The sequence below is a fragment of the Cladophialophora immunda genome (assembly GCF_000835495.1).
Source record: "Cladophialophora immunda strain CBS 83496 unplaced genomic scaffold supercont1.1, whole genome shotgun sequence".
NCBI classification, from domain to species: Eukaryota; Fungi; Ascomycota; class Eurotiomycetes; order Chaetothyriales; family Herpotrichiellaceae; genus Cladophialophora; species Cladophialophora immunda.
In genome coordinates, this window is record NW_015622541.1 from 2950158 (window position 1) to 2973581 (window position 23424).

The 23424-nt window shown below is 51.0% G+C and overlaps 6 protein-coding genes across 6 annotated transcripts; 2 read left to right on the top strand and 4 right to left on the bottom strand.

Moving 5' to 3' along the window:
- Positions 1-2755: 2755 nt before the first annotated feature.
- Positions 2756-4958, bottom strand: PV07_00851 (uncharacterized protein; the record flags this gene model as incomplete). Its single annotated transcript, XM_016387337.1, has 3 exons — positions 2756-2872; positions 2952-4516; positions 4580-4958. 3 exons carry the CDS (start codon positions 4956-4958, stop codon positions 2756-2758), a joined length of 2061 nt encoding a protein of 686 aa, XP_016254265.1.
- Positions 4959-5218: 260 nt separating this feature from the next.
- Positions 5219-6239, bottom strand: PV07_00852 (uncharacterized protein). The gene is made up of 2 exons (XM_016387338.1): positions 5760-6239; positions 5219-5690 (listed from the first exon to the last, which is right to left on the bottom strand). The coding sequence occupies exons 1-2, from the start codon at positions 6217-6219 to the stop codon at positions 5566-5568; spliced, it is 585 nt and encodes a 194-aa protein (XP_016254266.1). The 5' UTR covers positions 6220-6239; the 3' UTR covers positions 5219-5565.
- Positions 6240-7746: 1507 nt separating this feature from the next.
- On the bottom strand, positions 7747-8567 carry PV07_00853 (uncharacterized protein; the record flags this gene model as incomplete). The annotated part of the gene is made up of 2 exons (XM_016387339.1): positions 7747-8372; positions 8424-8567. 2 exons carry the CDS (start codon positions 8565-8567, stop codon positions 7812-7814), a joined length of 705 nt encoding a protein of 234 aa, XP_016254267.1. The 3' UTR covers positions 7747-7811.
- A 296-nt stretch (positions 8568-8863) lies between these two features.
- On the top strand, positions 8864-11428 carry PV07_00854 (uncharacterized protein; the record flags this gene model as incomplete). Its single annotated transcript, XM_016387340.1, has 6 exons — positions 8864-8947; positions 8998-9267; positions 9319-9463; positions 9513-9603; positions 9651-9786; positions 9831-11428. The coding sequence occupies 6 exons, from the start codon at positions 8864-8866 to the stop codon at positions 11256-11258; spliced, it is 2154 nt and encodes a 717-aa protein (XP_016254268.1). The 3' UTR covers positions 11259-11428.
- Positions 11429-14487: 3059 nt separating this feature from the next.
- PV07_00855 (uncharacterized protein) lies at positions 14488-14996 on the top strand (the record flags this gene model as incomplete). The annotated part of the gene is made up of 2 exons (XM_016387341.1): positions 14488-14581; positions 14668-14996. The coding sequence occupies 2 exons, from the start codon at positions 14488-14490 to the stop codon at positions 14994-14996; spliced, it is 423 nt and encodes a 140-aa protein (XP_016254269.1).
- Positions 14997-15633: 637 nt separating this feature from the next.
- PV07_00856 (uncharacterized protein) lies at positions 15634-16774 on the bottom strand (the record flags this gene model as incomplete). The annotated part of the gene is made up of 2 exons (XM_016387342.1): positions 16552-16774; positions 15634-16494 (listed from the first exon to the last, which is right to left on the bottom strand). The coding sequence occupies exons 1-2, from the start codon at positions 16561-16563 to the stop codon at positions 15634-15636; spliced, it is 873 nt and encodes a 290-aa protein (XP_016254270.1). The 5' UTR covers positions 16564-16774.
- Between the last annotated feature and the right edge of the window lie 6650 nt (positions 16775-23424).

Consider the following 23424-nt stretch of genomic DNA (forward strand, 5'->3'; position numbering starts at 1 on the left):
CCCCGGGCAACGTGTTATGTTCATTCAAGAGAGCAGCCCAGTTTGCTAAATGACCTCAGTCGAGACCGAAATCTTCCATTGGCTCTGGTTGGGATCTTCTTCGAGGGATCAGGTGAGGATCCAAAGCCACCAACATTTACGTCGAGTGGTTGTCGATGTTTTTTCAGCAGTTGCTAACCTCGACTTCAGCATTCATTGTAAATGACCCAAACCACATGAAGCTGCCACGGAACCAGACTAACTTCATTGTGTTCAGGCTGCCAACAACTACCTCGCATTCCAATTCGGCGTGCTTTATGCGTCCAGACACATCCTCATCGGGGTCAAGTGAGTTTGCGAAGCCTGAGATTGTTTCTCTTTTCTCATCCATGGCGCTCCCACTGATGGATATACGTTCAGCTTTTCCGTTTCATCCATCGCATACTTGGTCGGTTGTGTCGCAGCTGCCTTCTTCTGCTACAAATACCGGCGGCTGGTGCTTGTTGCGGCGGCCGGCTTTGGGTTTTTCATCATCTTCTATGCTTGCATGGCTACCACGACCTTGAACAGCGACACCTCGATATGGGGATTCCCGGTCATCTTCGGCCTGGGAATAGGCTTCGCTCTCAGCCCCCTGGTGGCGGCCGCACAGTTCAGCGCACCTCCCGATTTGATGTGAGTTTTCAAACACATCAGAGCTTGCTGATCGCCCCAGGTTTGTCTTATTTGATGAACCCACGATAAACTGACGGCCATTTTTCTTATCAGATCTACCACCAGTGGGTTGATGGCAACATCCCGAGGCGTGGGCGTAACCATGGGCACTGCTATCTGTGAGGATAAGATATCTCCCCTCTCCCAGCTTTTGGAGACCCAGCTTTATTGATTGACGAAATTCATCAACAGACACTACCATATTCACCGGCAAACTGACGGGTTTGTTGCCCCAAAGGATCGCCGAGGCCGTTCTGCCTCTCGGACTGCCAGAAACCTCACTCCCGCTGTTGATCCATGACTTGGTCTCTAGCGATACAGAGGCCCTGGCCGAAGTCCCCGGAATCAATCCACCCATCATCAGCGCCGCGGTTACCGGCATGAAGACAGGCTACCTCAACTCTTTTCGGTTTGTGTGGATCACCGCGGCCGCATTATCTGGTACTGGACTCATCTGTATGTGGCCGACCCTTCTTGTTCGAGAGATGCCAGAATTTTGCTGACTTCTTGGGGTGTACATTTGTCAAGGTGTCCTGTTCATCAAAGATTTCAGAGAGAATTTCAATCTGGATATCGACGCACCGGCCGAGAGCATTGATGCACTGTACGGCGAGAAAGCAAGGGACCAAAGGGGGGCGTGATTGATTCACTATGGATCAGTGTGCGATTGCTTGGGTCATCTTCACGTGCGATGGACTCTGAGTTTGTTTCCTGCCCCTTCTCACACAGCTCTATCTGCAGATCTGATGCCGGATCGATTGCAAGATTGCAAGGAGTCTGACATGGGAACCAAAAAAGCTGCTCCAATCATTAAACTGTATTTCATTTTTCCGATAGTTACAGTAGTCTTGTTGACTTTAGATGGTCTCTCCCGCCTCCTCCTGGCATTCAACTACCGACCCATGTGTCCCAGACTCAGTCAGCGCCAACTTCTGGTCCGGGATAGCTGGAACGCCAAACGCATTCCACCTCGCCCATTGCGTGTCACTCAGGTTCCTCCACAGGTGGTTGACGGCCCGCTGGACGACCATGTCGCCGGGCATCAGCCGCCTCGTCTCGCCCGAATCCAACACCAACTCGACCTCGCCCTGGAGCAGGAAGTTGTAGTTCAGCGAGATGGTGCGGTGCATGGCCGTCTCTTGGCCCGGGGGCAGGTCGATCAGTCGCGCGACACAGCCGTGGGGGAGGACCATGCCCGGGGGGTTGGCGATCAGAGACTCGTACGCGCCGATGTCCTTCTCGTCGGTGAAGTCGGGGGGCGTTTGATTGGTACCGTAGCAGAAGGCGATGCGCATCCCGTCCGGGAGGTCGCGGGATGGGGGGACCTCGGGCAAGGTTGTCGAGAAGATGGCTTTGCCCTCGCCATTGTTGGTGGTGATGAACCGGTGTGGCTGTCGAGGTCTTGCGCCAGTGCTACCCGTAGGGCCGCTGGTCATACTCATCTTTTTTTGGTTTCTTGTTTCTCTTGGGAGGTTTCCTGAGCAAAGATTTCTCCCTGCTGGGAATAACATCTCCGTGGTCCTAGGTCCAGCCAAGTTATCATATCTTGTTTCGGTTTGATCGTTTGCAAGAGACCTATTTAACGTCGGACCGAGACTGAATGCGGCGGCAAGGGATGTCCGAAACATGGCTGCGGCTTCGGTGTGCTCCTCGGGCCGCTTCACATTTGATTGTTCCTAACCAGTCTGCCGGAGCTGGATAATAACATACCAAGCCATGGATTTTCCCGGTCGAGAATCGAAAGCAAGCAACACAGTACGCCGCTCAAGTGTCAGTGGCCTTGGTTCAGCGATCGACCCATCGACTGGGCAGCAAGCACGACTCCTCCTCAAGGGCCTCCGTAGCTTCGCATCATCCAATCTCGTCAAATTTACGTTTTGTTTTACGAAGGTGGACCCTGTTCCACTTTGAGATACCCGCGTGAAGGCTTTCCGCCTCGCTTCTTCTGCGCTTCTCGAGATGGCGTCATAGGCCAGAGCGCTATCTGAGTTATATACAAGGACATTATAGCATGGCCAGTGGGTCGTAGCCTCAGGCCTTGCAGGCGAAGTCCGTACATTGCCTATTCGTCCGGAGCAAAACCCAGAACGTTATTGCCAGCCAGCATCCCGTCGTTGAGCACCATGGAGTATATATTCCACCCCTCCATGTCAAACTGGTCAGCATCAAATGATTCCGGCTGTTTGTGTTCATGTCATCAGCACTTGGAAGTTTGGACGATTGTCCACGAATGCGAGGAGCAGAGGAAATGTACTCACTGGCTGAAAGAGGGACTGAGCAGACCCATCATCCCTGAGCTCCGCCGCCGTCAACGGAGGGAGAGGTACGATGTGAGTGTCTATGGGCTGCTTGCGATTTGCTGCCCGTTCCACCGTTGCACGAGCCAGACAGGCGACCTCCCTTGCGAACAGAGATCCTCGCTGCGATGCGGTTAGATATTCCATGTGACTGTAGTGCCCAGCCGCAACGTCCAGCAATGCTACGTCCGCGAGAGCGGAGGGTTGATCGGGGCCGTTCAAAATGTACACAAATAAGTTGGTCAGACCGGCCAGGGGGAAGTAAAACGACGCCCATTGTGGTATGGTGGCGTCAATGTGCATGGACTTCGCGATGAGGATGAGCATGCGCGCGGCCTCGGCGACCTGGGTGGCTCTGATGGCCGCTTGCTCCTGGAAATGCGGGTGCTTATCAAGGCCCAGGATCGAACCGACCCAAGGGAATGCGAAGATGGCGTAGTTCGATTGAATGCCCAAGTAGTACATGACCTGGAGGTAGATGATGTGGAGAGGACGCATATTCGGTCTCAGCAAGGCTAGCTGGATTGGTTTCCCGGGAGTTTGGAAGTCGGCACCAACGCCTTCTCGCCACTCCTCGGCCTTACGACGGATATCATTCGCTGCTTCGATGATTTCGGCGGGGTTCTGTCTCAGGGCTTGGACGGAGCACAGTCGACTGCCCATGTCCGAGGCCAGCCGAGCGGCCTTGACGGCATCCGTGAAGAACTTCACATCAATCGTGCTTCCTGGGGGTGCCTGCCGGGGGATCTCGCAGCTGATGTTGTCGTCGTCGATTGCCGAGGGCCGCCCTGAGCGGAAGGATATCAGCTTCTCGAGACTAAAGATCGCCCAGAACAACCAACTGCGGTGCATGGCCTCGTTCTCCGACAGGTTCAGCGACTTGGACGGTTGTCGGTGCAGGCCTTTGGCCTGGGCCAGCCGGACGGCATTGGCGCACATCATGTATTCGAAGCACTCGTTGGCGGCCGCCTCGACGTAGAAGGCCATGGCCGTCACGGCGCGGATGGCTTCGATCCCCGACGGTCTGTAGATCAGATCCGTGTGCACGGCGAGCGCGTTTTGGAAATATCGAAACCCCTCGGCCTGCGCATCCGCGTACGGCGTGGAACCGTCCTTCAAAAGCAGCTGCCGACAACCGGCTGCGTAGACCGTGTTCCGCAGGGCGTACCAGGCCACATCCTCGCCGCTTCCGCCTCGGCCACCCGGTAAGGATGAGGATGAGGGCGCACCGCCTTGCCGAAAGTGGGCGTGCAGACGAGCCTCGAAATCCGGGCGGTAGACAACGCCGAAAACAGACTCGAAGCAGTGGTCGAAATACGCTGTGCAGTATTTCCACGCCGTCGCGGGTTCAGGCTCACTGCCGTCGACGCGGTTGCTGTTCGTCGGGGTTTTGGTATCGAATTGCCATCGTCGGTTCCACGCCGCCGTGAGTTTCTGGGCGCTTTTGGCGAAGTTTTCGCCGCCAATCTTTTCCGCGGCCCAGGAGACGCCGGGCTCCGAACACAGGGATAACCATGATCCAGGACCTGTATGTTCAACGATCAGTCCGAGGCATCTGTACTTCATGGTCGCTGCAGGCTTCCACTTACCATGATGCTCCCAGATTTGCGTCGGGGTTGAGAAAGTGTACTCGTTCGTGTCATCGTTGCCCACACTCCGGTCGTCGAGAGAGAAGGCCGAGTCGATGGTCGCAGTCTGTCCAGACCACGGTGGAGGGGTACGCATGGAAGGTGGTGGTGGAGGATGTGTATTCAGAATCTTTGCCGGCGTCCTAGGTTGGACGGCGACCGTCTCCGAGCCCGGACTCGACATCTCTTCCAAGACGTGCCGAGGATGGCCCATGATCGTGCGAGTCGTCGTCGTTGTCGTCGTCGTCTTTGCAGTCGCGGTCGACTGAGTTTCTCCGCCCACGCTTTCAGGAAGTTGCGGCAACCTAACGAAGCTGGAGCTCTGCATCATAGCCTCCATTCTTGCCATACGGTCTTCAAGCGAGTCCCGTAGCCGGGGCTTGACTCGTTTGCCTCTCTGTGACGGTGGATAGAAGCACTCCTTGTCATTATTGGTGCAATTCCTGCAGGGCGTTGTCCCGTCACATTTGACCTTACGCGTGCGACAGTAAAGACAGGCTCGCGGACAGTTGGGCACCACTCTGGCATTCGGCATCTTGGGGAATAGATAGAGGAAAGGAAGAAGCTAAAGAGCCAGCAACAAGGAAAAAAGGTACAGGCATGAAGTTAATCTTCGATTGCGGACACATATACACGCATACCCTGCCCTCGTGCTCCTCCCGCACAATTGCCCCAGTATTTCACAGATTTCGCCTGGCACGAGCACTAGAGTGGTGGCCACTGAGCACTGAGCACGCTCTGGCAGCACGCGGGGAAGTGGAGCTGTCACTGCCCAATGCTTTCAAACCTCCATTGCTGGTCGATTGGTAGTAGTGAGGCCCTGGGCCAGCCGCAGACATCGCGGGAGTGGGGCCCCTTTCCTATCTCGGTGTCTTCGGCGACCTTTGCACTCCGCACGGGCCCAGGCTGAAAGAACGAACTCCGTCAATTGTTCTTGGACGAGAACATCATGCCGGGACCTCGGTACGGAGTGCTCTTGGCCCGATCTCAATCCTCGTCTTCAGATCCTTGTCGCTCTCCCCGTTTTGCATCCTCTGTATGAGCTCTTCCGGGTCGAAATCGGTGCCGATAGCTGCAAAGCAAGACCTGGTTAGTAAATCTCATCCACGAACAGTACACAGCAGTAGCATCAGGTCCATACGGTTCTCTCCGAACAATGGGCCTTTGATGAACTCATCAGCCGCCTCCGCCGTGTCGAAGTTGTCGACCTGGGTTTCCAGCATGTTGCCGTCGGGATCCTTGTAATAGATGCTGGTGGTCGGGCCGTGGTTCACGCACCAGTGCGGCTGGATGCCAATTTTCTGTCGCTGGCGGTACGACAACAGCAGATCTCGGAGACTGGGATAGCTGTAGGCGATGTGCTCCAGGCCGCAGCTGGTGATGACTTTCGCCGACGTCCCGGGCACTCCGATGAACGCGATGCGGTGGTGCTCCTCGTCGTAGGTGATGAAGCAGATGAATTCGTTCTCGTGCGCCACGCGACCGCCCAGGAAACCAATGTAGAAGTCTCGCATCTTCTTCAGATTCCCCGTTCGTAGCACCACGTGCGCGAAACTGGTCGGTGACAACACTTTCCCATCCCAATGGTCGAAGTCGGACATGGTGGTGAGCGAAACTGGACTACAAATCTTGCACTCAGTAGTTCTGGAGTATGCAAGATATGCGCATATATACCCGGAGCCCTGATCACCTTTTTGAGGGCTTTATCAGCATCGCCAAGAATGATCTTTCTGTCGGCCTGAGACCGAGAGAGATGCACCGCTCCGATGGACTGGGCTGCGACCTCTCCGGACCGTCCGCCTCCGAATGACGGGGATACGAAGGTCGCCTCCACGCTTTACCTCCGGGCTCCAAAGGTCTTGAGATATCAAGATGATGAGTACTAGTAGGGGACGGAGGTGCGTACAGTTTGATCCATACTCACGCAGGTATCATCGCTCGCCTATAGAATCAGTTCACACGATGGAAGCGGTCCAGTGGCCACCCACACCAGTCTCGACAGAGGTCAAAGACCTGATGTCCCTCTTCTTCACTCTCATGGATAAAGTCGACCCAGCCGCTGGGCAGCCGCTTGCGGAGGAAGTGTTCACACCTGACGCATCCATATCGACGCCATTGGGGTCGTTCAAGGGCAAAACCGGTGCGTACAATCCGCGTTCCTCTAGCATTCGAAATTGAAGACATGGAGAGCTACGACCCAAACTAATCTAAAATCTTCTCTCAGCGATCGCGGCGTGCCGGAGACACGCATGGGATACCATCATATTCCGCAAGCACACCATTGAAAGAGTCTACGTTGGTGACAAAAGCGGGAAGGACCTCATCGTGGCGGGCACCGTGGAAACCCGGGAAAAGGACACAGCACCGAAATTCTCGCAGTTCGCGGCACGAGTGATCGCAAGGGGCGAGGCTGATGCCACGAGATTGAAGAGCTATCAGGCATGGGGTGGAATCGTCACCTCTGTTTGAGATCCTAACGGCATTCTTGTTACATATCCTTCGTAGTCGAGATGGTACGCCTCCGGGTTGACTGGGATGCAGTCAAAATATCCAGCCAGAGTATTTGCATCGACTTCACTGAGGGAGCTGTTCTCGCAAGGGTTCCCCGGCTATCGCAGGAGCACCTTTACCTGGATATTTCGTAAAGACAACCGGCAGCGATGCGGTGATGCCAGGACTCGATTTCCTGGTTCGCTTACAAATAGCGTTGGCGGTTAATCTCGGCTTTAGGGCGCCTTTTTCTAGCTACGGATAATTTCTGGTAATATAGAATCGGAGAAAATCTTTTACAGTGGCCAAGAATGAAGAAATCTGCAGCCGCCTCACCCCCTGCGGTCTCGGGAGGCAAGGATATGGAGTGAAGGGTAACTTATTCCATTTTTGCGAGAGGTAATGTCATTGGATTTGAACCCACATTCGATCTATAAAGGTTCAGCGCTAGAGACGGGGATGGGCTTGTCCTAGGCACAGATCAGACAGAACTTCTTGGGGAACAGCAGCAATTACTGTGGATGGAGTGGTGGAGGCGTCTTGCGAACGAATACATGACGTACCCAGCTAATCCTTGGCAGTACCCAATGAACTATTTACAGCTCCTCAACTTCAGGAACTCTAAAGTATTGTTTGGATAGACTGATACTTTCCAGCCCGAACAGTCACCAAAATCCCAGCCACCGGATGAGAATGGTGGAGATCATTTCAAGACAATCTCCACATCAAGGTCAAGCTTGTCCATAATGGAGGAAATGGCGTTATCGTATTGTCCTGGGGTGATCTCAGTTCCGGTGAGTCCGTCTGTGCGATCTCTGATGAGCGCTGAATAGATTGGAGGCGGTGATGTCTCCACGTGTCGCAGCAAGTCCGTGAGTGTGAGGGACCGTTCTGCGACAACTTGGATTTTCCTGAGTAAATGGACCTTTGGCTTTTTGCCATTTCCAGCGCGTTTGAAAAGATGAAGATCCACAAAAGAGTACGGTCGTTTCGGGAGTCCAATGATTGCAGGCTGTGGCACATCGATGTAGACAGGTGGCATTGTTGGTCGATGAATGGTGAGGAGATCCATCGAGGTCTTCCTTGAGGAGGTACTCGCGGCTATCTCCACCAAGCTGGATCTCGTAATGTCCGATGTCCAGCAAGCCAAGTCCAATGGAACACCGTCGGACCACAATTCCCATGCACCGGGTGCCGGCAGCCCATTCTTGTGGACAGCCGGCTGCGTCGCTCGAAGGAAGCGGTCGACGAAGATGGTGAGCTCCTACCCTCATCAGCTTCACCTTTCGAATTGTAGGACAGGCATCTCACTGACTTCAAAATGATATACGCTGTCAGCCCGAGCAGAAACGGCTTCATCGCTTCCACGGATCTTGAATCGAACGTGCAGTCGAGATAGCCGCAAGCGTAGCTCGAGGGGAATAGGTAGGGTCGCGGCCGCAGCGGCGGTGGTGGCCATTGTTGTCACCGACTTGAGCATCGACCTCTAGCCGGCAGGACATGGGGTGGTCTGAACGTATTTATCACCGTCAAAGTGAAGAGCTTAAACCTCAGAGAGGATTGACTTTCAATAGTGAGTCTCACTGCCTGCCAAGCTGACGTCACGATGGTATACTGGGAAGAGGTCTGCGGCGAAACGTTCCCGGACCTCGAGACATAAGGGCAACGTACTTCACCCCCGTCTTCTTCTATTGACTCTCTCGTCTTGCTACTCCAGCTAATTTTGAGATACAGTTTCCCTTACCATCGATCGAGATGTTGATCGAAGACGCTAAGCGCTTGGAGAAAATCGACAGGCTATACGAATTGCGCTTGGATCAGTATATCTCACTGCCCGTGGTCAGTTCAGGCCGTCTTCGTCGGAGGTGCTGGCTCACATAACCCAATAGCTCGCTGTCGTTGGCGACCAGTCGAGTGGCAAGAGCTCTGTTCTCGAGGGCCTCACGGGCCTACCATTGCCTCGAGACTCTGGCCTATGCACTCGATTCCCCACCCAGATTGTCTTCAAACGATCGCAGGCGAGGCGTATCGAAGTCAGCATCATCCCCTCGTCGGAGCCTGGTGAGCGAAAGAAAGTGAGGATCCATGATTTTTCACGTCGGTACAGCCAAGATGGCGATGCGTTTGATCCTCGGGACTTCGTCGCTGTTCTGAAAGAGGTATATTTATTCTAAATCTCTCGGAGGTCTTATGACTCAGTTCAATCCTAGGCTGCCGAGATTATGGAAGTCCCATCCGCAGGGCAATCCCCAGAGGACTCGTCGCATTCTTTCTCAAATGACATCTTGAAGATCGAAATGGCAGGCCCTCAGCATGAACACTTTAGCGTGATCGACCTACCCGGACTTTTTAGAAGTAAGCAAGACGCGGCGCTGTTGTGAAATAGATTAACAGAGCTGGACAGAGCCAACCCCGGGCCAAACCACAAAAGAAGATATGGTCCTTGTGAAACAAATGGTTGCTTCCTACCTCAACAACGCAAGAGCCATAATATTGTTTGTCTTCGTCACCCTCCAGATGTACCACACTGACCGGTCTTCAGAGCTGTGGTACCGGCAAACGTGGACTTGGCCACACAGGAGATTATCCAGATGGCCGAGGACGCCGACCCCGAACGGACAAGAACACTCGGCGTGTTGACGAAACCCGACCTCGTCGACCGCGGTGCCGAATCGGCGGTACGCTGCTCCAGCGATACGTGAAATTCACTAACGTTCTATAGATCATCGATCTGGTGAAAGCAGATGGTAACGTTCGTGGCCTCGGGTACACTTTGGTGTGTAATAGAAGTCAGAGCAATCTCGGAGCATCTACGACGGAGCGTGACCAGAATGAGATTGACTTCTTCAATGCGGGTCTTTGGAGCACCCTCCCTAAAGATAGGGTGGGCATCGCTGCTCTGAAGCAGAGGCTGAACGCTCTGCTTGTGGGGGTGACCCGTAACACCTTTGCAGATGTTATGCTTGATCTAGAAAATCGCATCGATAAGGTCCAGCAGGAACTCGACTCCATCGGGTCACCACGCACCAGCCCGGCCGATCAAAGGCTGTTCTTACTTCAAATCTCGACAGTTTTCCAGTCCCTAGCAACAAAAGCTATCGACGGCTACTACGGGCGAGACCTATGTTTCGAACGATGTGAAACTTTGCGGCTTGCTACAGTTGTCATGGTAGAAAATGAACGGTTTTCTCAAAACATGTTCCGCCATGGGTCACGACGCCGATTTTCCTCAGATGAGGACTCCACATCAGATGATGAGCCAGTGGAAAATGACGGCAATAAACCACCCACCGACTCAGAGAATGCTGTGAACGAGACGTTCGAGGAGCAACACAAAGAGTATCCCGAGCTGAGGACCCTGAAACCCGTATTGGCGAAGATGCAGCACCCAAAAGAGGAGTCTGTGCAAGAGTGGATTACTCGGGCGTATCGCAACTTCAAAGGATTCGAAATTGGCACGACAAACCCATCGTTGCTGCCTTCTCTGATCCGGGAGCAGACGAGTTCTTGGCACTATCACGCTGGTTCGCATACGTACAATGTCATTGTACGGATACATTCCTTCCTCCAAAGCTTGTTGCACCTTGTGTGTTCCGATACCAGCGTGTGCGACCGGATCTGGGTTAGGATCGCACCGACGTTGAAAGCGGCTTACAAGACCGCCATGGATCACGTCTCTTTCCTCGTCAATGTGGAGTCGTCCGGCTTTCCTGTGACACTGAACCACTATTTCGTCGATAATCTGAAGAAGCAGCGCCTGTCCCGGATTGAGAAGCGTCTGGGTAAATTGAAATCCTGGCATACGAATGACGAATCGAAGGAGCCCCTGATCCGACTTGCCGACACTGTGCAGAGTTATGTCAACAACGAACAGCACAGCATTGAGGACCTGCACGACATCCTCAAGTCGTATCACAAGGTTGCTCGCAAAAGGTTTGTAGATGCCGTCTGCAAGCAAGTGGTGGATCACCATCTGATATGCTCCCCGGAGGGACCACTATGGGCACTCTCGCCTCAGTTTATCGCACGACTTAATGAGGATGAACTCCATCATTTGGCGGGGGAAGATGAAGCAACTCTAATCCGGAGGAAAAATTTGAAAATCGAGCTCGAGAGTTTGTTGGAGGGCCAGGATATCATACAATTCTGACCGGTTGGGCACAAAGTGGCTATTCGCATTGCAGGAGCCTCAGAACGCACCAACGACTAAGATTTTTCTGTTACTATAGCGTCAATGCCAGAAAGTTGCAATGTGTCCGTAGATGATGGTCACTTCCGGGAACGACTACATGATACCTGACCACAGAGACTTGCCAAACCGGTTCCCTGCGCAGGAATAAACTCAGAGATCCCTTGATTTGGAAGGAAACTAACTCTACCCTCCAAGTTGCATCGAACAATCCTTGCCCGACGCGTAAAAGACCAAATTCAGCCCCGCGAGGCCTACTGTCAGGGTCGAAGACGGGAGGGCAATAATCGGAGGGGTTCGAAAGAGTTCTGACACTATCTAAAGCTATGAATGCTATTGAATACAAGACGAAAGAAGTGAATTGCACAACCTACAAGCCAGTATTTTGCCAGTAACTATGTTTTGTTTCGTATTATTCTCGTACGATTGAGCTATATATATACTTTGGTGGTGGAGCATCATGGATCTCGAATAATTCATCTGTAAAGTCCCTCGAATGCGCCAAATTTGAATGGGTCGGAGCAGACGCTAGCTGGATCGGTACTTCGAGAACGAAGTTTCCGACGCTCACACCAGTCGCTTTCAGCACAATGATGAGGCCATATTGCCTCGCTGCAATGGCGCTGCAAAAAGTGGGCGTAATGTCGTCGGGCAACTTGACGGGGAAGGAAATTTCGCTGTGCCACTGTGTTGGCAGTGTTTCGCTCTCCTTTATTGGACGGACGTTGTGCCCAATTGTGGACCCAAGGGTGCATCCTTTGCTACTTGATCCGCCAGCATTAGTGTCCACGAGTCGCCGAGAGGTCAAGGATCGATCGACCTGCTCTAATTTTAGGACTTGGTCATGGAGCCGATAAGGGCCGTTCACAGTCAGAAGAGTTTGTACAGGGAGTTTCGGGAATGGTTGAGTGGAATAAAACGTTTTCGCTCGCAGCGCGGGGATGATTTTGAACCCGATTCTGTGCAGAAATACGGCGAACGCCCCGGTATCAATGTTACTTCGTGATGCTGTGACACTGATCCGAATTATCATTTACGTAGCTTCGAATGGTTGGTCTTCCATGATCAGTGCGGGAGAAGGCTCCACAGCGGTAAGATCCATCATGTATGTCTGGAAGCTAAAGACCGACCGTCGAAGCGAACGGCTTTGTTTTGTCACAAAGCCATTGAACCAGTCTTCAGTATCGTATGGAGGGAATACCTCATGGGCGGCGCGAATAGGGGTCTCCAATTGGTGATACAATTTAGTGGTCTCTCTCCCTGCGCGAGAGCCGGACAGAGCTGCTACAACTTTGAGATTGTACTCAATCAGCGGTTGAGCGTAGGTAGCGGCGTCGGCGTCGGCGTCGTCCGTCAAGATAGGCCCGTGACAAAAGGTTGGTGGAAGGGGAAGACACTGTCTGGGAGAGCTCCCACTTTTTGGGGTCACCCATTTAGAAATAATGAAACAAAACTGAGAGGAATATACATAAACGCCAGCCTCTGTGGCATTTAATATTCCAAAACTCTCCAGGTCGAGTGACTGTGTCAGGAACTGGACGAAAATCATTAGCTGGTCCTATCTTGCTGGTCCGCGACTCACTTGGTATCTTGACTTTTGTGTTGTGATTTTTCCTTGATCCGCTTTGCAGACACTTTGTGAACTCGGAATTCCCCTATGGCGATTTGACAAGTTAATGAGACTCTCGTCGGCAACCCCCCAAACGTACACCTTCAAAACTAATTTGAACGTGCTCTATGGCGAGCGGCTCCCTACTCGTAAGGTTCACCACCCCGTTGAGCTCCTGCAGTGGGCTCCAAACCTCAATATTTGATATCTTTTCAGAGCCCCCGGCGTCGAAGGGATGGGACTATTCACTGTAATTGAAATTCGAGGTGCCATGCCAGGCCCATGCTGGGCAGGCAAAGCTTGCACTGTCGTGCGGTCCATGTGAATAAAAGAAAGGTCCAGTGGGTATTTCGCACACACTTTATTCCTGGAGGTGCGCCGCTGGAAGAGTCTTTATGTGGTCAGAGAACACACTCTTTGGTAGTTAATCAGCCTGGGTAAACAGATCGGTCCGGATGGCAGGAGACTCCAGACTTCTCTCTCGAAATGGTGGGAACTCTCACCGACTCAACCAAGATCAGCCGGAGTCGAGAAGGCATTGTGTCGAGAGATTCTGCCTTGATAGCAACGACTGGTGGTGAGTCAGCTCCTCCGTCTAATTGACGGCTGGCTTTGTGGGTATCCTAACTCGCCGTGTAAAAACTAGCTCTGTGTCGACTAGGTGTAAGGGCCATTGGCATTCGGTTTCCCTCTACTCAGCGACAGGTCTTCACCCTAGGGAGAAGGGCGAGCTGCTCTGGGAAGCAAATCAGGTGGTAGGAATGACAAATCGTGGGCTGGGGCTCCAATGCAACAAGTCTTGTACAACACTAAGCAGCGAGGATAGGTATCATGGCACTCCCCAATCTTTTTCATAGTTTTGCGCTAAATACAATTCGGGTTAAGAGACTTTAGTCAGTGCTTGCTGTTTATTGGCTCCGACTCTCACAAACTTCTAGTAGCTCCATCAGCCTGGGGCGCCGAGCACTTTGATTGAAACTTTTGTGTGCTTGATGGAATGCTATGCATGACTAACTTCCTTGTTGAGCTGATAGATCTATGGAAGATAATGAGTCGCCAGATGAAGCTACAGCATCGGTAAGGAATGGAGTAGATTATTTTTCTTCTGGCTGATACTGTGCTTGCCAATCTCGTACACTCTGTGCTCCCTGTACGTTCTCATTTCTCTGTGGTAAAGTTATAAATCGTGGGAGCGATTACTACGATTGTTGACACGATTGCTAGCCCCTAGTTTGCCACATATGGAGAAGATGGTAATGCACGGCTCATTTTCGCCCCAGTTGATCCGTCAGTTAGCGCCCACTCACATGTTGAACGCTTCCGTCACCCCTGCTAAAGAAGAGGTAACCAGCACAAGAGATCAACTTGCTTTTGCTTGACTTCCAACCTCAACACACAAATGGATCTTGTGATTGTACCCACCTGCATATGCCATTGGCGCGGACTAAGTGAGACGTTTAGCAAAAGTTCTCTCGTTCTAGCAGTACAAAATGATATATTAAGAGCTGACTATCAAACTTGAAATGCTCTTATTTACAAATTTCCGGGATTTTCTGTGAAAGTAAGATACAATTCTCCAAAATGGGTTCAAACGATCTCTCTCCTAAGGAAGCAGTCTTCAATACCAGCCCCAGCATTCGTCATACGTCCACGTTAAACATCCACGACCAGAGACGTAAGTCGTTGGCCGAGGCTGATAGGGCACCTGTTGGCTTTCCCACCTGCGAGCTGTCCTTGTTGCTGGCAATGATTTCTTTACAGATGCCTATGACTTTTTCAGCGCAAACTTCATCACCGCCATCATCGGATTGGTATATTTTCCAAGTCATAAGATTCCCACATCTGCAGATACCGCCCTCAAGCTTTCGACAAAAGCGGAAGCAGTCTTTAGTCAAGTCATCTTTGGATGGCTCGCAGATAAGGTGGGAAGGAAGAAAATGTATGGCCTGGAATTGATCATTATATTGATTGGAATATTCGGTCAAACCATAACTGGCGAGGGTCCTGCCTTTTTCTTTCGAGGTCCATTGATATTCTGGAGGGTTTTTTGGGTATTGGTGTCGGAGGCGACTGTCCTCTTTCATCTGTGATCTCGTCAGAGTTTGCAACGGTAAAATAGCGTGGAGCATTGATGAACGCGGTTTTCGCATGTGAGAACTCTTACTTCAATGGGGCAGAGGTGTACTGACCTGCTATTATAGGCAGGGATTTGGCAACCTATCAGCAGCGCTTGTCTCTTTTGCTTGCATCGTTGCTTCGAAGGATGCTTTATTACCGGCCGCCACAGCGTCGCAGTGCGACGAGCGATGTTAGGTCGTTGCTGATAAGGTGTGGCGCACCATTGTTGCATTCAGCACAGTCCCTGCTCTTTTAGCGGTGTACTTCCGCTTAACAATCCCAGAGACACCACGGTATACTGCGGATGTCGTCTTAGATGTCGAAAAGGCGCGAGGGGACGTTGAGGCATACCTTCGTAGCAAGCGACAGGGAAAAGCGGAGGAAGGTCATGCTCATATTGCTGAGGCTCGGAGAAGAACGAATCGCCCAAAGCAACATGGTCCGAGTTCTTCACACACTTTCGGCAAAGGAAACATGGAAAGACCTTGTTGGGGACGGCAGGTTCGTGGTTCTTTATTGACGACAAGTCGGTACCTGACAGGATACGAACTCTAGTACACAGAATTCGACACATCCATATCAAGGGGAACGTCATTTCCGAGTCACAGATCATGCCCAAGGTATGGGCTGTTCCCTATCCATCAACTCGAAAACCGCGAGATTCTTAACCCTGCAGCTTTGGCTTGTACCACAACCTAGTTCATTCCATACATCGTCAGGGTTGTTGCGACCACGAAGACCTGCAATGATCCTTGCGGCTTCCTCGCACGAAGTCTCTTCAGCATGGATATGAGTCTCTTCAGATGTGGTTCGGATACCACGAGGACGACAGTCGTTACCCAGGCCAGTTTCGCATCTGCGGTCACGGAGTTGGCACTCTATAGGAGCTAGAGTCTCTTGAGTTGTCGGGGGTCGGTTGCTGATTAAATTAATTTGTGATTCAACTTGTACTGGCTGTAGCGTGTCCATGCCTGTCGATAAGGTAAGTGGGGACCTGTATCCGTAATCGGGAAATTCTGGGCTACTTTCGACGCCTTGTTTCTCTTCATGCGCCCTTGTTGGTCCTGTAAAGTTGAAATCTTGGGTCGCTCTCGCCCTCCCCGCTTCCCCAGGGTTGGTTGCCAACATACAGTTGGATGCTAACTCTTCAGACACTCCAGACCTCCCCATTCTATTCCCGAGCTGAAGAGACTTTTGTGCATTAATATCCGTGGCGTTATTCAATTCGAAAAGGTATTTGCTGATTTGGTATGCGTCGACTCCAAACTGCGTTTCGAGCAGGCTTCGTAGGAGGCGATTTTCCTTCTGCACCTGCTGGGCTGCAAATTGCACTTCTTTCGTTGCCCAGACGCCTTCATCCTCCAGCTTCCGGATACGCTGCTCTAATTCTTTGACGTACGCTTGACGTCGAGTACGAAAGTTGCGTTGGTTAAGACGGTTTCTATCGACGGTTCGTCGCCGCAAAGAATCCTACCGTATTTAGCAGGGAATTCCAAGGGAAGGGGTTTGAGAATGCTGTGTCCGTACCCATGTAGCCATGCCGTATTCAGGGGGTAACAAGGCCTTAATGCTTCAGATGATCGGGGCAGCTTCCTTCGGAACAGTAATATGATTGGAGGAAGAGCGTGAGAAATAGCATTGCAAGGATATAGAGACCAAGGGCAGATATTCCATAATAGTCAGTCTTCACTTCCTCCGCGCATCTTTACAGAACAAAAAGAAAACCAAACTCTTTAGTTGTTGAGGTAGGCAGTTTAATTAGGTGGAAATCTCGAAGGTGGTCTGCTCTCCGCTTCAAAATGGGTAGGGACTTATTTGATGAATCAAGCTTCTGGCTGCCAAGTCATGCCATCCCGGAAGCCGCTTACACCGACCTGGTCAGTGACGAATGAACACCGCCGAGTGACAAAGCGATCTCGCAAACAAAAGCGTTCCAACTACAGGCGAATAATTCCCTCAATCCTTTGTAGCAGGGCACCTGGCGAACATCAAGGGTGCAGCTCCCTTCAGCGGCCTTTGAAACTGCGAGCTAACATCAATTCATGAGATGACAGCTCAACTCATGAACACTGCTTGTTTGATCACTCATGTCTTCAGCCTTGCGCAGTCATTGCTACTTCCTACCGAAAGGGCACTCAAATTTAGATACCACAAAACAAGGTAGCTACCGTATCTCGACCTCCTGTCTGCGCCAAAGCACACCATTCGCAGATACCCTCCAATATCCCCAAATCCTGACCAAACCACTGATGAATAGCGATCTCAGTAATACAGCCTCTATGCGTGTGATCGTGAAACCTGAACATCATCCTGATTTTGCGTACCGACCGCTTTCTATACCACCATCTGTTGACGAACCTACGATCCGTTCGAGATATCGACCGTTCCTGCTCTCTGGCAATATCCAACAGATACCTAGGCAGCCGAAATTTAAGAGACATAATGCTGGCTAGTGTAGATAAACTAAATGGTCTAGAACGAATGATGGCCTCTGTGTATCAGGTCCGGGCTGCGACTACTGGGCCACCAAAATGGTCTCGTTGGGAAAGCTACCACATTTGAAATTTCGACATCAGCTTTCGTTAAAACTCTGCTATCAATATCCTGTGCCATTAGTCTTGCCAATTCCAACGATTGGCGAGCCATCTCAGAAGATAAACAAGTGAAATCAAAACCGGAACTTCAATTAGCGGACCGACGGTAGTGGCCAGCGCCTCGTCACTGTTGGCTCCAAAAGTGGCTACCGCAACCGCAATTGCCAGCTCGAAGTTGTTGCTAGCTGCAGTGAAACTCTGAGTAGCTGCCAGTTTGTATCCAAACCCGATACGCTTGGTGATCAATAGAGTCAAAAAGAAGATAATTACAAAGTATACAATAAGAGGAGCGGCAACTCGGAGAACTGAGACAATTTGATGGACGACTTGCTTCCCCTGCGAGGCGAACAGAACGAGAATGGTGTAAAGAAGCCCCAAGAGTGACCAGGGAGCGATCCACTTGAGGAATGTCCGGTCGTACCAGGTAGCGTTAATGGTCCTAAGGATGAAGCGGGTCGTAATGGCAGCTCCAAGAGGTATCCCAAGAAAGACTCCGACGCTCCGGGCGACTGTGGAGTATGCGACTTTGGAGCCTCCGCCGTGACTTATAACGTTGACAAAGAGAATAGCTAGGGGTGCGTAGAGGACCATCTGTAGGATTGAGTTGAACGCGACGAGAATTGCGCAATACTCCTCATCGCCCCCAGCAAGACCTGTCCAGATTAGGACCTTCGACATAATCACAATTTCGTCAATGTATATTCAATCAAAATCTCATGGACTCGGCACGCTTACCATGGCAATGCAGCGTGCCAACCCCACGAATATAAGGCCATTTCGAAGTTCAGGTTTATCAGGGAGGAAGGCCCAAGCCAATCCGAGCTTTCTCGTTAGCATATATGTGAACAAGGATTCCTAGAGTACACCATACCATAAGAAGAGGCGCGATGATCCAGTTAGCCACGACGCTGAAACCAAGCTGAATCCAAATCTGGCGATGCGCAAAAATACGATGCATGGTCTCATATTTGACTTTGCAAAGGATTGGGTACATCATCACCAACAGACCGACAGCTAAACCGCAGAGTTCCAGTCAGCCATAGAAGGAGGAAGAAGAGAATCATTCAATCGCTCTTACCTATGGGAACGGAGACCTGGACAAATTTGCCTTTCTGGAGAGCTGGCCCAACACCGTCAACAAAATTGCCAAGCAAGATGCCGATGATGATTGCTAACAGAATCCAGAGGACGAGTAGTCGGTCCAACCACCCAAGGCCCGCATATACTGATTTCTTTTGTCCCGTTTGTTCTCGACTTGGCTGTTTCTCTGCGTCAATGTTGGTAGGTAAACCAGCGGTATGCCGACGAGACTTTCGATCGTCCCCGGTACCTAGGTCCTCGCGAAGGTATGACATTCTGACACAGGGAGAGAACCTGATGTGATTGTGTCGCACAACTATCTGAAGGTAAGGATTTCAGCCGATAGAGTAGAAAGGATTGAGCTCTGGTGAATGGTCCAGCGAGCGAGGCCTTCTTCAGCACCTTTTATTTGCCATTTCCGTCACGCTCCAGGACGTGCTAGCTTGACTAGGAAATATTTTCGACAAATGATAGGGCGCAAGTGACTAAGCCAAGACATCGTCAAAGGCTCCACATCAACTGGTGGTGGCGCTGTTTTCCTGCTGAAAGAATGCTTCTCCCGAAAATCTGATTGATCTCCCACGCAGGTCTATCCGACTCTGTCCTGCTCATAATAGAAAATACCTCCCATCTCATTTCTGTTATTTCATGTCTGACAAATCAAGGCTCTGTTTGATTCCGTGAGCTCGAGAACACTGAGTGATGGCCCAAATACCCACTTGGTACGAGGCATATCCAAAACCGCGAAACCAATCGCCGACAGCGGTTTCTCGACAAGAATTACTACAGTGGCTTCAAGGTGGAAAAGTCCCAGGGGTTGACTTCCTCCTAATCGACTTGCGCAGAACGGATCATGAGGTGAAGAGAAACGGCCATGCTGACGAGGGTCAATGGCTTACTGGTAATGTGCAGGGAGGAACGATCAAAGGTTCTATCAACCTTCCCGCGCAAAGTCTTTACCATAGCCTCCCTACTCTGTTGAATCTATGCCAGAGTGCTGGCATACGAACTGTAATCTGGTACTGTGGTAGGTCTTCGTCAAACATTTTTGCGGCTGCCGCTCACTTTCCGCCTTTTAGGTTCATCCAAGGGTCGTGGGACTCGCGCTTCTGGATGGTTTCAAGACCTGCTCGATGATCAACAAGTCTCTGGGATGACAAATGCAATCCTATTGGATGGGCTTGCCGGTTGGGCTCGAGCAGGCGATGAGTACACGCGTCTTATGGAAGAATATGACCCCGAGAAATGGTTGAATGAAAAATAGAAAGGCTTCGGTGAGAACATCCGACAACTTGGAAGGTGGCCACCAATATAACTAGATTGAGAGCTTTGGGTTAATGCCCTTGGCCATTTAGAGAAGCTCTAACTGGATCTCGCTATTTCCCATTTCCCAAACTTTGTACCCCGCCGTTTGCACAGCATTCGCACACCCCAGAGACAAAAGCTGGCGTATATATGATAAATTCCAAAATGTCTGGGTATGCAGAAAGGGCCGAGGTGTGACCAGACCTGCGAAGATGGAGCGCCACGACTTCGGAGACTTTGACCGATGGTAAGTTAACACTAAAACCTAAGCCGCAATACAGCAATGAGGTGCACGTGTAGTTGTCAGAATAACAATATTCAGTGCACGCTGCGAAGGAAGCTGCCTCAGCCCTACAACCTCACCACAAAGTGGAGTGATGATCTATCAAGGCGCTAGTGGCGAAGGAGAAGACCAAGCCACCAATCCTTGGTCCTGCCGTACTAATGCCGTCAAGGAAAACTTCTTCGAGGGAACATCCCAGAAGGCAAAAAGGAACTGATGTTCAATGGAATGTTCCGGTTGCTCGAGCCTGATGGGCTCGTGGCAATCACCATATTTCTAACAAGAAAGGAGCTTTCACAAGAACTAAAACTCGACATGGTCCAATACGTGGGATGAATCGTGGCTACAAGCGAAGTGAGAGACTACGAAGTGCATCTTCGTAACGCAAGGGTTGGTGATGTTATTCGATTTGAAAGGAGACGACGCAATGGTCGAGGTCCGACGTCTATCCTTCTCCTCCTTCAGTTCGAGTGCTTCAAACAACAGTCTACTTTCTGCATCCTAAAAAGCCTGATAGTTAGAGCAAGTCAAGTCAAGGCTAAGCTGAGGTCGGCCAGCCCTACAAAGGTAACTAAACACTGTGTTGGACACGAGTATAATATTTACTTGGCTGGTAATTTGCACTCGTATATAAAAAGCCCGTAGACAAATCCTCCGAATAAGGCGCCCCAGAAGGGAGCAACAACCGGAACCCACCAGTAATTGTCCCCGTATGTCCAAACTTCGGGTCCATAACCAGCAAGATAGCCGCGTTATCGTTAGCTTTAGGTTCAAATTATAGGACACTGTGGAGCTTACGCAAAACAACGAGGTCCAAAATCTCTAGCCATATTCATAGCGTAGCCCGTTTCGAGCCCAAGGGCACCACCGATGCAGAGGATAAGAAGAAAAACCCACAAAGGTGCCAAATCCCGTATCGCTTGTGCGTGGCCAACGTTGGAAATCGAAAATATACCCACACACAGCAGAGATGTAGCCAGGAACTCGGAGAATAGCTGACCAACTTTAGTAAGATATGGCTGAGGATAAGTGCTGAATATAACTGCTGTTTTATGAGTGCGAATGTTGTGCCCTTCCACGAAATCGATGCCGCTTCTGTAGTTGACATAAACAAGTGCGGCTCCAGCAAAGCCTCCCAAAAGCTTAAAAGGTTGGTATTTCTTGGAGAAAGAGAAAGATGGGAAGAGCATTAGGGGCTTTAGCATTAACGAAACGTACCTGAGAGATAATAAATCCAGGAGCCTTTCGAAGAGGGAATCATCGGAACACGACCAAGGCGATAGTAATTGCAGGGTTCAGGTGGGCCCCTGTGACTGGACCAGCGATCAACATTCCTAACATGACAGCGGTACCAGTAGCAATGTTTATAGACAAGTATGAGCCGTATTTTCGATCAGAAAGAGTAACTTGGGCGACGACGCCCTCCAGAAAAAGTACCATCTGCGGCCAATATGTCTTCAGCTGATTGCTCAAGTCTTTGGAGCGTGATCACATACAACTAGCGTCCCGAGAAATTCTGCAGAAGGTTCTCGAAGGCAGATGCGAAACCTACTCCATGCCGAAATCACCCCTTCATATATATTCTTGTCCACAGGCATCTCATCTTTAGTATTAACCCTTCCTCGTAGCCGACATATAAGATTACACGCCTGGCCGGTGCGTTGACCTTCGCGCATCTTGAGAACGAAATGATGTCCAAGAAAAGGGGAAAACCAACAACGTCCATTATAAATACTGTAGAGTCCGTCACAAGTGGAAAATGCCGCAATGACCTTGACCTACTCTTGTGGCATCAAACTCATAAGCGTCCCTTCTCAATCATCCTTGAGCGGATACTGATGGAAGAACAGGTCGCGAAGCCAGGGGACTCAGCCCAGATGTCGAGAGCCAATCATAAACAGGCAGTGACAATTCCCGACACTCGGTCATTAGCTCAATGCTCTAGACATCATTATATTACCTAGGAGCGCATCTAGCCATTGACTCGGCGGGTTAGACGGACGAATTAAGTGTGGAGTCACAACAACGTGCCCGGGCTAGGCAGTTTGCTTCAAGTGAGAGGAAGTAGGACAGAGAAGCTGGTGGTCATGGTGGAATAGCACAGAAGCTGATGTATATGCCCCTTTGCCACTCCTATCAGCGAGGACCAGTTTGTCACTCAAATCAGCGCCGTTACAACTTTTCTTGAACGCTTTTTCTCCTCCAGCTATGCGTCTTCTAGAGGCCTGAGGTAATATGCAAGTACTGGGACCACTTGATCCCCTCACTACCGCCAATACACCTCATAATACATGAACATTTCTTTGAACTCAACATCCAGCCGATAGTTTACCCAGTTGTAGTCGATGCCTTCACATTCATGATCTGACGATGCGCTTTCGGTTGTTGTTGGATATGTGCTCGGTGATCGTTTCATGGTGGCATCCACCTTTTTCATTACAGACCGGTCAATGAGTGCTTCTTCCAGGGTAGCAGCGCGGCCGGGAAAGCGACCTCAACCGAGAAGGAGAGCGCAGAACTTCGCCTTCCGAATGGGTGAAACACTCAAAGCTGGGAACCTTGGGACCATGTTGTAGAGGCCCTCACGGGCTCATAACTGTGCTCACGCTACTTAGGCCTCGTCTCAGGGCTCGCCAAGCTTGCTCAGGATTGAACAGCCACAGCTTAAATTGCTTTGTTCAGGCTCAGGATAAATTGGCAGGTGCTCGGTTCTTAAAACAGAAATGGTTTTCGGAGGGGTCAATGTTCACGTAGGGAATGCTCTGTACGGGTGACATTCCTATCCGCAGCATACGTCCACCCAGAAGTATTGGAGTCCATTATTTCTGGCTTGCTTGCTGTCCACTGGATTGAACTTTATTGTATCCAGCCTTGCTCTTGCCAAATCCGTGGCGAATGTCATTGTATGTAATCTCATTTTCATTCGCTCCCCATGTATGCGAGAGGATGGCGGAGATCGGGATGTTGTCCAGTGAATTCTTCGGATAAACGTAGATCGTCACCAGTACCAAATTGAAGGAAGTGCACCGAGTGACGGCTCGTCCCGAAGGTTGCGGAGCACGGCAGAAACGGATAGGAGCACAAGATCGCCCCTACGGACGAGTAATTGGAGGAGTTGCTGGGTCTCCGGATGGGTCT

Coding starts and splice junctions, on each gene's coding strand:
- PV07_00852 (XM_016387338.1), bottom strand. CDS start 6,219: ATGTCCGACTTCGACCATTGGGATGGGAAAGTGTTGTCACCGACCAGT. Junction 5,691..5,759: donor CCCATTGTTCGGAGAGAACC/GTATGGACCTGA, acceptor CTTGCTTTGCAG/CTATCGGCACCGATTTCGAC.